Genomic DNA, 15,273 nt, shown 5'->3' with positions numbered 1-15,273 from the left:
ACAGAGCATGCTACCTCAAAGCCTATCAGAAATGCAGATCTGTAAACTACCTACCTGTAAAGACTTCCCCCACATCCACTCATCCACCACAACTTCCCCACCTCTTCCCCTTCTCCTCCCTCCTGTCTGTCATTCATATCCTCTCTATCTTAGTGGCATAAAAAAAACTTACTAAACAGTTTTCCCTCCTAGCTGCTTTGAGCTTACTATAAATAGGTGTGTATCTGAGAGAGTGCACATCCACACTTTCTCTTACTGTGACCTCCCACCCTCTCTCTCTGACTCTTGTTTTTTTTTTCTCTCTCTCTCTTCCTCATACACACATAAACACACTGCTGTTCTTATCAGCTCTTTTAATTGGCATCAAGGCAGCTCACCCCCATAAAGCTGATGGCTGAGGCCAGCTGTGCTGCTATTGGGCTGGCCAGAGCTAGAGCTTAAAATGGGTGGGGGTGGGGGCTGTTATTGGTTGGGGGGTGGGGGGTACTTGGCGCCCCTGTGGATGGCACTGACATCTCGGGACAGGTGGTGCTGGAGCAATGACAGCAGCAGCACTTTGGCCTTCTGGCCTGCTTGTATTCTTAACTCCCTCACTGACTGATTGTTTAGATTTAATTGGAAAGGATTCACTTGCGCCGGAGAAGACTGCCTTTTCCCACCAAAGCAGCCTGTAATGCTAAATCACCCTGCAGCGCCAGAGTTTGGGAAGAGGGAGCTGGTAGCCTGTTGATGTGGGAGGCTAATTATTTTTGATGAATTCTGAGTGAAAGATTGATTCGAACTGGGAGGTTAAGAGGAAGGAGAAAGCCTCTAGAAGTGGGGATTGAGTTCTACTTGTGTGGTTTCTCCTCTGTCATTTTAGAGAAAACATAAGCATTGTGGGGTGCGACAGCTAATCAGTAGAAAGCTCAGGTGTGTCTTCAGGTGGTTTAATTCTGTAATCCCTGCCTCTGCTCCAGCCTGGCCTGTCTTTAACGTAGTCTCACGCAGCTGCGGAAAATCCTCCTCTACAGCCTGCTATTGTCTGTCCTCATCCTTTGCTGAAGACAATTTGCTGATTAGAGATTTAAGATTAAAAAAGAATTCAATTTGTGCAAAAAAAAGAAAGAATGGAAGCATCTCTCTTCAGTGAGTTACTTAAGTATAATACGTATTGCATGTTGTTTCACTGAACCCGAAACTTAATAATAGTATGAATTACTGATTTTTCCACGGCTGAAATGCTCTAAATGTGTATAAGCAATTTTGTTAATATGTGAAAAAATAATTACACACAGCTTCTGTCTTTATAAATACTAATGTGAAAATGCACCAAAGACTTTTTTGCCTATTCATTATCTTTTTAAATGGAAAAATCGCACACATTGTCATGGGCTCATTAACTATTTACAGTGTAGTTCACTCCTCTCTAGGTATTATCTTACAGACAGTGCAACCATATCACCATTACAGCAGGTATCACATTACTGACAGAGATCATGATTTAAGGAAAAATTATCATTGTGCACAATGCAGGGAATTATCAGTATTTATTTTACATTTAAATTATTTCCAGGATTAATAAACACGTCAGTGTGGCTATTGATGATCTTGTGTTAGATCACCTAAAGAGCAATCAAATGATGCATCAGCGCAAGTATGTGGAGAATGGGCTATTTACGATGAGACTGTGACCCCAGCTCTTCTAAGTCGACCATCCCTCCTGAGAGGAGCCGTTCTTTTACTGCATTCATTCAAGTCTGTGGCATTTCTGGTGACTATTTTGGTGGGTCTCAGGCAGAGGCTGAAACTTTCAAGTCCAGCTAATGGCTTCTTTTATGGGAGTAGCCTGCTGAGGAATTTAAAGGGATTCTGTGTTAATAGAGTGACTCTCAGTGAACGTCATCATTTATTGTATTACATTAACTGTTTAAAAATGGAAAAAAAAAAAATCTCAATCTAAAAAAAGAACTAAATAAAAAGATTTTTTTAACTTAATTGCTTTTTTCTGTTTTTCAGGACCCGCCCACATCTGTATCATTAGGCCTGAGGATGGAAGAAATGATCTTCAACTTGGCCGACACACACTTATTCTTTAATGACTTAGAGGTGGGTCTGTTTATGTGTTGTTACTCTTTAAGCTTTCTTTAGTACATTACGGTCTTCTTATTCTGCACATATGCCTTGTGTTTGCCTGATTTTAGTGGTCAGATGAGTCATATATTCTAACAGGAGCTCAAGATTTTAGTAAAATGAGCAACAACTGTTTCATAGCGTGGCGTGTTTCTCAGTTATCAGTCCCACAGTGGTGAAGTATTACCTCGAAGCCCAAGGGATGCCATGAATTTTACATGTGCTGTCAGTCTTTGTCGTTCCTGGGTCACCAGCCTTGCCCCCACCCCCACCTCCTTCCCACTCCCATAGCGGCTAGCGCAATTTGTCAGGCTCTAGTGTTTCTGTGGCCACTCCGTCTGTCTGTGTGTCATGCTGTGTGCTTGGTGTCGCTGTCCACCTACACCACAGACCCTTCCGTCACAGCATGAAATCCCCCGCCGTCTCCCCTCCCACGCCTCTTTACCCTCCTGATTCATGTACGGCTAGTGTAAAATCTGCCCCTGGGGCACAGGAATAGAGGGATCAGGAGTAGGGAGGTGTGTGTATGTGCATGTGTGTGAGTGTCAGCCTCGCTCTGGGGAGCAGTGGAGCAAAATCTAGAGTGCTGGGGATGCCTATAGGCTTATAATGTGTGTACAGAAAAGTGTGAGCCACATTTGTTCAAACATATAAACAGACATGAAATGCACCCACTACCCTCTGTCCAGATCCAGATGTCAAACCTATGTAACTATCCATTCTCATCACATTTTAGCAATAAACAAAGCAATTCATCTTCATGTTATTTCCCTCCACACTCAATCTGTCCAGTTCTCTGAGTTTTTGTTTCCTTGATTTTCATCCTTGCCTCTTCTCTCTGTCTCTTTCCCCCTGTGAATCTGATCCCACTGACCCGGTCCTCAGTGTCCTGCTTTACGTTGACCTCACAGTAGAGGAAATGTTTTGTTTGATACTTAAGTGTGAAGAGATCTGTGGCCAGTCTGCCAAGTCTCATTACTCACCACCATGTTCGGCTTTGTTACACGAAGCAAACCCAAGAAGGAGGAAAAAATGGGGGAGAGAGAGAGAGAAAGACAGAGAAAGAAAATGTTCATACTCGCCCAGACAGACGAGTGACTGAGATCCCAAACGCAGTCATCATGATCAAAGTTAATTGGCTGCAATTGGCTGGTTAAATATTTCCTTATGCCCTAGCCATGTAGAATCCATTCTAGCTGCACTTTATTTAATAGATGTGCCCCAATCATTTGAAAAAATGGCAGTTTGTGACAACGCTTAAATGTGGTTTTGCTCAACATCTGTCCCGTGTTTTGATTTCTTTTCATGTGTTATGAAACTGTTCACAGATGAATTGGCAGCTCAGGCTGCTTATAAAATTATTTAAAAATGCAGAGCATCTATTTCTTCTGCTCTGTCTCAGTGACCAAATTATTAGATTTTGTTGTGACAGTTAAAAGCTTCAGATTTTTTTTTCCACTGTGACTAAAGTAGCTGTATGTGGTCTGCTACAAGAATGCTTTTTAAACCGTGCAATATAAAGACCTCTCTGCAGACACTGCGTTGTCATTAACAATCATACGAGAGGAGGAGTGACATACACTTGAAAGCATATAGATCTCTCCTCTTAAACTGAGCTGTGCCAGTCTGAGTGTTAAGTGCCAGTTCTCAGCAATACCTAACCAGTTGTGTTTCCTCTCTGCTGATTTACAGTCCTCCATCCCAGATAGAGCTAAATAGAGTCCAGCTATAAATACCTCAGCCAGCAGCAGTTATGTATTTAAGCATGTGCAGAAATGCATATGGTCCATCTAATTTAGTCTAACCCATAAAGGGAGACCCCAGAGGCTGTGCAGAAACACAGGTGCAGAGTTAGTGGCCAAACGGTGTGTGTGAGTGGTCCATCTAAGTCTTAACACTGTTGTCCTGCCAGCCTCTGCACGGGAACATTAAATATGGACTCTGCTTCCTCAAAGCTTCACAGTATGTGCACTTTGGTATTATTTTGCATGTTTTAAAATGTTAGCTTTTAAGATTCATTAATCAGTTTTAAACATTTTAAACTCATAAGAGTTGTTTACAGCCTCATAAACATCACAATTAAGAATAATATTGTGTTCAGCCCGCTGAAGCCACAGCAAATTCTCTAATCTTATGTATTACATGCGTTCAAGTGTGTGTGTGTGTGTGTGTGAGAGAGAGAGAGAGTGTGTATGAATGGAGGCCGGGGCGTGTTGATAGAGCTGGTGAGTGACGATTCAGAGGAAAGTCATAAAAAGAAAGAGGGCATGCCGAAGGGGTCAACAGGGATCAGTTTCACCCTTACGTCTCTCTCTCTCTCTTTCTCCTCTAACCTTTTTCTGGATCAGCGCTCTCTTTTTTCATTCACTGTTAGATAGTGGGTCCCAGAAATACTGCACCTCACCAAAAGATTTCCCCTCACAATCCACACGCACAAATCTCTCTTATCGATCGTCCCGCACAAACCATTTGCTGCTCAGCCCTTTAAAGGTCGGGTGTAGTATTGTATGAACAGCACAATCTGTTTTTATCATCAAAAATGCTCTCACTGAAGGAAGTATTAGGCAAGTAATTCAAAGCAATATGATCCCTATTGATGTGATCTTCACTGTATTAATTTTCCTTGTAGAAGACGTTGTATTTCAATCGCTACAGAGATAAACATATAATCAGTGTTATGTTCTCTGGTTTAATCTGATGCAAAACTTGATGCAAAATCAATCATTTTTATAATTTGTTAATTTTAAATGTTAAACAGCAACATCACTTTGGTAAGGTAATAGCCGTAATTATTATTATCATTATTAACGTTATTTAATTTTCAGTATTACACACCTTCAAAGCGAATTATAACCTTTAACATTTTTTTTTTCAAAATCATATCCTTTTACAAGTAAATTACGTATAAGATTTGTTGTTAATATACCTTATTTTTGAAATATGATCATTTTGCTTCATTGGACACCCTTTTTTTTTACGCTAGGGCTGTGGGGTTGAATGTGGAGTTAATTGATGGTCTGAAGTGATGTGTGTAATGAAGCCCACTGAGGCTGAGCTCAACTGAGAAGACTGACAGCTCTGCTGTGACTCAGGGTGTGAGTTTACTGTAGGTGCGCTGCTGCGGCCCAAACCCTAACACCAAGCAGTATGTGGGAACCAGGGGCCTCTCTCTCGCTGGCCGAGCCCCCTGTGTTCCCCTCTCAGTGGGGTACGGGGGGCTGCCGTCTCCCCCCCTCCCTGGGTGAGAAAACAACCTTCCCTGTCTGGAGGATAAAGGGCATGGGGGCAAACCACTCACAGCGAGAAAGAGGGGGAGAGGTCTCTAAAGGTGGGAACATTTTAAATTAGTCCACAATGCCTCCGTGCTGTGTGCAACACTCTCTCACACACTCATGCACTCTAAACATAATGTACTGCAAAGTCTTAATATACACACATACGGGCAAACACATACAGACTGTATGAACTCTCATGAAAGCGCCCACAAACTCTCACACTCGTACCTGCAGAGCAACCCTGTGACACTGTGAGCTGACTGCCTTTTATAGCTCCCACCCTGCATTCGCAGGTTTAAAACCTCCTCTGTCACTCTCACCCAGGGGCTGCCTGTTAATGAGAGATGCTGTGAAACGCACGGTTACCTTTTCCTAGTGGCTGAAATGGCCCTCCAGAGCCTCTTAGTATGGAGCTATTCTGTTGGTTTAATGTCCCACAGTAGAGAGTCAGATCCTGTACTCGCCATTCCACATGATTGGTAGCTTTATGGTGTTTTTTCTTGATAGTTGATTTTTTTGGGGGGGGGGGGGTTTATTCCCAGTAAGCAGGAACATAACACTAAATGTGCTTTACATTGAATCACGACATTAGGTCATTCGGCTGATTGGTTACCAATTAACACTGTAGCTCTGTAGCATAAATTTTTGTATTTATATTTCAAATACCTACCAGCATAAATAACAGAACTGTAACCCGTCGAGATCTGTGCTTAGAAAATCTATGAAAAAGGGGATGAAGAGTTCATGTTCCTCAATATAAAATATGCAGCTGAAACCAAATAGCAACAGTAAACTAGGCCATTTTCATATATGGTATTTCTTGTCAGATGGTCTTCTTTAGGTCTGTACACACTGATGTGGGTATTTCATCATTGGCCTGGCCACTGATGCAGCAGTTCTGTCTTGCTTCTGGACAGAACTCCATCAAGTCTCAAGGCGGAGGCCACTGATGTGTTTTGGAAAGGCAACAGAGAGAAAGTGGAGGTTTCAAAGCCACTTTGTCAGTCTTTGCTCCACAGAGCTCCACCTCACCCCCACACTCTACCCAGTGTGCATGGAAAATATAACATTACTGCGTGGTGACAAATGATGATATTTAAGGATAGATTTTTTTTTGTCCTGAATTAAAAACGGAGACACAGCACCTGTCCAATGCAGTCTATGGATAAAGAGAACTGAAACTTGTACAGATTTGTCCAAACAACAGTCTACTTGGCAAGAATAAACTGGCTCCCTATGGATACGTTTGTTGCGGGGGGAAAATGCTGAAACGGCTGAGATTTGATATTGCATTTAATGTTGCTCTCCTTTGAGGTGTGGTTTGGACTTGCAACGCCAAAAATAGGAAATAATGAGAAGCAGCTCATCCATCACACATAACTAATTTATACTTTTCACTGCCTACCTGTGGGGTGTTTCCTTCTTTTCCAACTTTTCCAGTCATTACGACTGCACTTTGCAGGCCATTTTGTTAAAAATCATGTCTGAGCAAAGGGTTCTTGTGCTCCCTGTGGATCCCTCCTCTGGATTGTGTGAATTTTTGTAAAACCAGCATAGACTTCTCTATACCTGTGCTTTGTTTGGCGCCGCTGTTTGAATTCCGTGACTGTTCAAGCACAGATTGTGGATTGGAATGAAGTGGGTTCGAAGAACTCTTCCTTTGTTACCCATATCCTGTGTTTGACCCCCAGGTAATCACAGACCCCCTCCCTCCCTTCTGCCCACCCCCCCAGACAGGGGTGCTTGTGGTGGGAACAGAGAAGGAAGTTGCTGGGGGTCACAGACCACGGGGAGGGGGGGATGACAGCCTCTGCCGGTGGAGTGGTAGTATTGAGAACCTGCGAACCATGGATGAGCCTTTTTCACATGGCATTAGCCTGTAGGGTCACAAAGAATGCTGTGATGACGGCTGTTATCGCTCACACTGTGGTTTTGACCACCCACCCCCACCCCAGCAGCTCACCTGAGAGAGAAGATGGGGGGGGGGCAACTGGGGCAGCTTGTATCCAAAAAGTGGGCACTATCTGTACAGCAGTGACCTAGACCTCTATGGGAAAAACAGGTCTAAAGGTTAGTTTAGATAGCGCAGTCCTTCCTGTGTTTTGGGAACATGCGTTGCTGAGTTTCTTTCTTCTGTCTGGCTCTGACTGCTGCAGTCACCGCTCTGAGCTCTTTCCAGGGCTACAGGAAGACTCAGGCCGTCATTGCTGATTGCTTAATGACAGATGCCAGGGGAACAAAGAGGGCTCTGATAACTTCCTGCCCAGTGAAAAGTTGTCAGCAGACTAGCAGCGAGACAGCGAAAGGAAGAGAGAGTGAATGATGTAGAGATGGGCTCATCCTGAGACAGAAGCCTCCTGCCTTCAGCTGTACATTTTTTTGTGTTTTCATCTTCCCTGTACACATAAAGACTGTTTAGTAGCTGAATGAATTCAGATGAAACAAAAAGAATGCTGCTGATGAATTTAACAGAAAGACGTCGTGTTTGCGTAAGGAGTAATTGCGATGGCTTCTGGTGGAGGGTCTTCACTCCTCAGTACAGTAGGAACATCTGGTGTGAGTTAGTGGTGATTGTAGGTTTTAGAGAGACCACTGTTTGCTTGGTGAGGGGAGAATGGGGGGGATTCGATGGAAAGGAGATGTTCAAAAGGTTCTAAGAAATTCTTTGACTGCCCTTCAATGTGCCACCATCTTGAAGGCCTGTCATTCTATTGTTAGTGTTACAAAAACAAAATAATAGCAGCCTGTTATTTTTTTTTCTTTTAAACCTTTCATAGAGTCAGTGACAGTAACTGTAATGCTTATGAATTCCTTTTATTAAGTCCAGTGTGCTTATAAATGAGCTACTTTATCACAAGGTGGCACTAGATAATATCCTTTTTATAAAGGACATTAGTGTTTATTTGGTCTTGTTTGTATTCTGTATGCTCAGTATGCATTTTCTGGACCTATTCTATTTATTTGGCATTTCATTATCCATCCATCTAATAATGGTGGATTGCAATTGAGACTTTCAGCTAGTCCGTCAGTTAGTAAAATTCACCTCCCCATAGTGTTTCTTTCCATACCACTTTGACTATACGACTGTACTTAACTGACTTGAACCTGCACCATCCATGGCTCTGTGGTGTTTACGAGACCTTCAGAAGTGGCTCCTAATGAGTATGTGTAAGGGTTACTGTACGACATTACCCACAGCCACCTCCTCTATTAGCTTTCCCAGTCCTCCCAGGGAGCCAGTGCAGAGGTTTATGCCAGCCCCAGCTGGGAACAGTAATTGTTGGAGTCTGCTCACTTTTCCAGCAACCCCCTCCCTTTTTATATGCAGCACACACACACACACACACACACACACACACACACACACACACACACACACACACACAACTCAATCACAGACAAACTTCTATCTGGAGGTCTCAAGCCCAGTTCAGCTGTTAATTACTTGTCTTGTAATATCTACGGAATTACAAAACAATGTAAACATGCAAAAGCAACAAAATGAAAAAGGTGCAGGCATCCAAACTGTAAAACCCAAACCACTGTGTTGTGTTTTTGTTGGACTCTTGAATTTTTAACACTTTACAGTTGTTGAGGTTTGATGTGTTTATTAGCTTTGAGGATTTGGAAAAGTGCACGAAAAAATCATTCATAATCAGGCTGCAGTTAAAAGGGCTACACTTAGGCCTAATTACTGAGACACATTTATGTATATCAGGGCATGTTGACATTTTGGCTCTGGCATCTGAAGTTGGTCCATAATTAACACGCTGAGTAATAATGTTCTCAGATATCTGTTTGGATCCATGTTGGCTGTCAGACTCTGAAAGAAACACATTACATAGGACGAATAAACATGAGGAACTATTGTCATACAACAAGGTACCAGGAGACAACATGTAATTAGGCAATGATGTACCAAATGAGTGAGACTGAATGATCCTGTACCGAAGTGAAAGAGGTGGCAGGAGCTTTTGCAGTTGGCTGATTGTGTCTGATTCATCAGCAGGTAATTACTGGATAATAGAAGCATTCCAGTCACTTGCACCAGAATGGGAGGTCTTTGAAAGGAAGCTTTATGTGGTGCTTAACCCAGGGTGCTGTTTTTGTTTCCCTAAACAAACAGACGTGCCTCCACTACTTAAGGAATTAAGCACATCAGTACTTCTGGCTTGAGTTCTGTTCTGAGGAAAATTTGGGGATAATTTGGGAACATAAATTATCCAAATGTTTGTTGGCTGCGGATTATCAAGCTGGGACAAATTGCTGCTTTCTTCAACTATTAAAGATCTGCTGGAGAGTGTCTGGAAACAGATTTGGCCAACAGAGCTAAGAGCCCCTGCCTGCACCCCATCTCCAATTGGCAGTCCATCTTCTGGAACGCGGGGCTCTGAGCTCGCTCCATGTGAGGTCACTTTGGACTCTCTCCCCCAGCGTTTACCCGCTGCTCTCCTCCATATCCACCTCTCTACCCTCCCACCCCCTTATCGGGGTGCCGGAGCCCCGGAGAGGAGGGGAGAGGGGTCACGGGGTCAAAGTCTTTTCCTCTTTGGATCTCGGGGCTTGCTGGGAGAGGCTTGGCGAGAGAATGGCTGCATTAGAGCTGGGGTTGGGGGTCAAGATTTTAATTCTGTTAAAGAACAGCTGGTTTGAGTTTCTCCTCACGTCCCTCTCCCCTCCCTCTCCCCACAAATCCAGGGAGATGAAAAATTTGTTCAGAGGGGAACCAGTAAAATAAAAAAGGTTTACGGTCCAAAGCCCTTACCCTTACCCTGCTCTAGCATTAGAGAGGAATGCAATAACGTCAGCATTTGGCCTCAGTTAGATTGACTTAAAACAAGGAAGTCCTTTTCTGTGTTTGGGTGTCTTAACAGCCGGATGAAACTTAATTAAAAAGCTTACAAAATCAGGAGGGATTTTTCATACTTGAGACCAGAGGAATTCTCTCTCTCAAGTTTCAATTATTATTTCTCACATAACTTTAAACAGGTGAGACTAACCTTTTTGGCAACCAACGTAAAACCTGTAGCTGTCCAGAGAAATGCTTTAAGTTCATAGAGATATCAAATAGTCTCTCTGTTATTCTTTCAATATTAGAGCTGACTGAAACAAATTGAAAAGTTGATGTCAGTTTTCCTCTTAACAAGGCTATTGCTCAACCTGGCTAGCAATTTTGCAAGCCATCCCAAGTTTTAGCAAAAAGAAACTGAACTAGTCTCTCTCTGCTCTGCCCCATGTGCAATGTGTTGATCTGAATGCCAAGGCAGGACTCCCTCACATTTCAAGCTGGCTGGGGGGGGGGGAGTGGACGAAGGGGGAGGCACTAGAGCGTTCCTATAAATGGAAAACTAATAACAGATTTTTAGTCTGCTTTCTCCTGCGCTCTTTTGCCGGCTGGCTGGCTGACTGGCCCCGAGGCTGTGTTGGTGTGTGGCGCAGCAGCAATCAGAGGTCATAATTTCATTGGCGGTTAGCATCAGGTTCAATTTTTCTAGTAGGTTACATTTACCAGAAAGTCTGGATTGTGTTACCGTGTACCGGTGGAATCAGTGCAGAGCTGCAGAATCCCTCTACCTTTCCAAGAGGAGCCAGGCATCCCCAAAGGGGAAGAGGAGTGCGCACACATGTTTAGAGATACACACAGACACATATGCACACATTCACAGAGCATTAGGGCCAAGTCTCTTTATATATTCGGCTAGCCTACATACATTCTTCTACTTTATGGATATATATCTATATCTACACTCTCATAGTTGTTCAAATGCCAACCTGGGGAGTGTTTAGAGTTGCTGGATTGGGACTTAATTAGTTATGTCTGTGGGTGTGCATATCTTTAGACCCCTCTAGTGGTAGCAGTCCATTTAGACTGATGATGAGGTTAGTTTTATGTTTGGACAGAGCTGGTGAGGGTACAGGGGGGAAAAAATGTGGTGAGCTGATTCAAAAAAAGGATATAAAGAGAAAGTCAAGGCAAAGGGGGATTAAGACTGAGGTGTCCAGCCAGAGCACAAATTCCTGAATAAATAGATTTTTTTCTAGTGAAAAATGACCTGAAACGTGGGGAGTGTCCTTTCCCAAGAAAGAAACCTCTCTACATTCTGTTTCTTCCAGAGTATGTGAATCACACTTTACTCAATGTGTATGTTTTGTGTCTTGAAGGAATGTGACCAGGTACATATCGACGATGTGTCCTCCGATGACAATGGCCAGGATCTAAGGTACACAACATTGCTACACTTAGGTTCTTTGGTCATTAGTTAACATAAAATGTGCCATAGCCTTTGCTGCCAGTCAAGACTGAGCAGCTTGCACTAACCAATTCTTTCTTTGTCTTAATCTCAGTACGTATAACTTCAGCGCTGACGGTTTCCACGCAGCAGCGACCAGTGCCAACCTATGTCTGGCCACAGGCGTGCGGGGAGGCGTTGACTGGATGAGAAAACTGGCCTTCCGCTACAGACGAGTAAAAGAAATCTACACCACCTACAAAAATAACGTCGGAGGTAATCCCCAACAAGCAGCTCTGCTCCGTACACATCTGTCGTGTAGAAAGGAGTTTGCACATGTACGTGCCCTCATTGTGTGGGCGTTTGTGTGAGCGTCTGCGCATGTTCACGTGTGTGTTCTAAAAAGCACACATGCCACACCACTTGGTCAGGGTAAATTTTGAAAATTTCAGTGGTATTCAGAGGGCTGGTCCAACCCAAACAATGTTACCCTGCGTTTCAGGTCTGCTGGGCCCAGCCAAAAGGGAAGCCTGGTTGCAATTGCGAGCAGAAATTGAAGCCTTGACGGACTCCTGGTTAACACTGGCACTGAAAGCACTAACATTAATCCACTCAAGGTAGGACTCCAGTGAGGAAAATTGTACCCAGTCCCATACCACACATATATAAACTCGCATGTGGTGTAAATAAGTCAACTCCATACTCCCAAGCTATTAAAGAAAACACCAATGCTCCAAATTAGGCTTTTTGGACAGGCCTTGTCCTCTGATTTTGAAGAATAAGTGTGCTAAGAGATCCGACTTGAAAAAGGAGCTGAGATCCAATCCTTCTTTGCTGGACATGTTTTTAACAGTTGATACATTGCTTTGTCTTTATTTTCAGCATGCTGTGTTTTTCTTTTGTCCTCCCTCACAGTGACTTAAAATGATGTCATCCCTTTTCTCTCCTCCTCTGTCTCTCTAATCCAGGTCAAACTGTGTGAATATCCTGGTGACCACCACGCAGCTCATCCCTGCCCTGGCTAAGGTCTTGCTCTACGGCCTGGGAATAGTCTTTCCTATCGAGAATATTTATAGCGCAACCAAAATAGGTAAATATTCTGGGGTGTGCAATTTGAGTTTTCTTGGTGTATTTTGTAGTGTTTCTCCTCTATCATCGATGTATCACTTTGGGACATGAGTGTTTATTATTTTAGCAGTGTGAGTGCAAACAGTTAAGACACACATGCTACCTAAGTGACAGGACCGAGGCGTGGACGGGGTGGGAGATTCAGTCACCAGAGAGGGTTGATGTTCTTCTATGAAGGAATCAACCCTAATCAGCCTGGGATTATTTTTCTGGAGCTGGGCCTGCTCTGGGCCTCCCCAGGCCTCTCCTGCTCAGTCTCTGCATATGAAACCACTTCTGCACATTTATGTCATTCCACGGCAATACAACCCTCCCCCCCACCACCACCATCACCGCCTCCTCCCTTTTCCTCCAGTCCTTCCCCTTCTTCACTGTTTCAAATGCAAAATAAACATCAAGCTTCACTCCTGCGCCATTTCCAGGCCCATCAGCGCAGAGCTGGAGCAGGGTGCAGCTCAAAGTTCCTCGGAGCATTAAGCACTCCGGTCCTCCTAACTAGAGCCTGTAGCATGCTGGTTTAGCTGCTTTAAGTCCATTTGTCCCATGGTTGAGGAGGAGAAGGAGTGAGTTAATGCTTTTCAGATTGTCTTTATCTGCAGGCTGATCTTATCACATCTCCTTGCTGAGCTCAGAGTGTTTACACTCGGCCCTATTTCTGTACGTGTGGTGTTTTTAAAGTGGGCTCTTGTCACCCTGTGCCTCTGAATCAACTTGATGGTTTTCAGTGTGAGTCTTTGCAAATGTGTGTCTATCTGTTTGCATCCATGCAACGCTCCACTAACATCCTTCTGTTGACTCCTCCGCAGGGAAGGAGAGCTGCTTTGAGAGAGTAATTCAAAGGTTCGGGAGGAAAGTTGTTTACATTGTTGTTGGAGATGGTGTGGAAGAGGAGCAAGGCTCAAAAAAGGTAAGAGATCTTGGAATAATAGATAGCACATACAGAAATGGTTTCATCTGGGGAAGACATTTATCAGAAGTACTTAGAGCTAGGAGAAAAGATAATGTTTTGACTTGTGATTACTTTCCATAAGGTCGAGAGTTCATTATGAATGCTTGCAGAACACAAAACATACCTGCCATACCTTTCCAAAGAAAGGAATCAGTGCTCCAGCTCTCCTCCTTAACAGTCTTCCTTTACTTTTATGCGTTTATCCTCTTATAGTGAGTCCAAGTACAAGAGAGAAAGTCTGTAGTGTGTAATCAGCGCTCTTCCTCCGCCATCTCAGGTTTACAGAGCAGGGGAGGGGAGAGATGGCATAATTATATATTCCTGCTTGGTGCCCTGAGCAGCGTGAATGCTGTATGTGTAATGCTAGACAGGCCCTTTCAGGCATGTTGAAGGCACATCGTAAATAGAGCATGCATAAAGGAGACTTAAATCATTGTTGATGAAATTAGAATATTTACTGCAATGACAAGCCTGTTAGCACGAGATGGATCAAGAAAGGCTCAGAGCCGACGTCTAGCGCACTCTCTCAGGAAGCACGACGGTATCAGTTCAGATGAGGCCGACTTTCCCCTTTTCATGTTACCTGTTGGCTCTTGCTCCACAATTTGTGTATTCAGCGTTTCTGCCAAGTTTTGGATTTAAACCAAATGCCACATGCAAGTCGCACACAGCAAACATATTCATTAGCAAATTAATCAGCGGCCCACAAGCATATTTCACTGACAGTTCTGGTGAGCCACGGTGTCAGGGTGAAGACATGGAGTTTCCCTTTGAAAAGCCTCCAGCTCCTTTTTCACCTGTTTCTCGGTAAACAATGAGTAGAAGCGTGAGGACAGATGAAGAGTGATTAGGCAGTGATTAGGAAGAAGTAGCAACCTTTACCCTGGATAAGTGTGTAAAGCAATAGCTTTGTATTATGAAAAGCGAACACGCCCTGGGAATATAGTCTTGAGGGATGATGGTGGAAAAAGATGCAAATATTTTTACTCAGTCTTGAGTTTTTGGAGTGTGACATTGATGGAAGGATAAGGCGTTTTTTTTTTTTTTTTTTCCCCTGTCTGAGTGGTGCGAGTCCCACGACAGGCCATGCGGTAAAAGGTTTCTGTGTCAACATCAGAGAAGACGTGAAATAACACAACAATTTCGCCCGTCAGGAGGCGCATATCAGATGTGACACCGTGTGGAACTACAAAAGCAAATGTCTAAAAGTTCTCTCAGCCCTCATTCCTTCACCTAAAAAAAAAAAATCCCTGAAACAATTCTGCCTTCAGTTATTACTGTCGCGCGGGAGAGAAGGCAGAGATAACATCTCCAGCTTTTAAACTTAAAAGCAAAGACAATTTACAAAACAAAAAGCAAAGAGCTTTTTAAGGGTCAGTGCAGGCTCTCCTAAGCGGAACATATGCCTGGGAGAGGCCATACCTTTGATAAGGGGAGGGTAATGGGCTCCACACACTGAGGAGCTGAGGACTCTACCTGACAAGCTCCTTTCATTCTCTGCGACTCAGGTTTCTCTCCCCGTCCCCTGCTTGGGAACAACAGCTCATTTGCACTGTGCTAAACACACACTAACAGGCAG

At 43.6% G+C, this 15,273-nt stretch overlaps 1 protein-coding gene across 9 annotated transcripts in view; it reads left to right on the top strand.

Moving 5' to 3' along the window:
* The window catches only part of eya1 (EYA transcriptional coactivator and phosphatase 1), a 62,766-nt gene that overhangs the window by 44,696 nt on the left and 2,797 nt on the right, over positions 1–15,273 (top strand). For all 9 annotated transcript variants that reach the window (XM_041066048.1, XM_041066053.1, XM_041066051.1 and 6 more), the window contains 6 exons: positions 1,999–2,088; positions 11,550–11,608; positions 11,733–11,893; positions 12,120–12,234; positions 12,586–12,707; positions 13,552–13,652. In XM_041066048.1, the coding sequence (XP_040921982.1) occupies positions 1,999–2,088; positions 11,550–11,608; positions 11,733–11,893; positions 12,120–12,234; positions 12,586–12,707; positions 13,552–13,652 (648 nt within the window). The remainder of the gene's footprint in view (positions 1–1,998; positions 2,089–11,549; positions 11,609–11,732; positions 11,894–12,119; positions 12,235–12,585; positions 12,708–13,551; positions 13,653–15,273) is intronic.

Source organism: Toxotes jaculatrix, chromosome 20, assembly GCF_017976425.1.
Source record: "Toxotes jaculatrix isolate fToxJac2 chromosome 20, fToxJac2.pri, whole genome shotgun sequence".
In the NCBI taxonomy this organism is placed as follows: domain Eukaryota; kingdom Metazoa; phylum Chordata; class Actinopteri; family Toxotidae; genus Toxotes; species Toxotes jaculatrix.
This window is presented reverse-complemented; position numbering and strand designations above follow the sequence as displayed.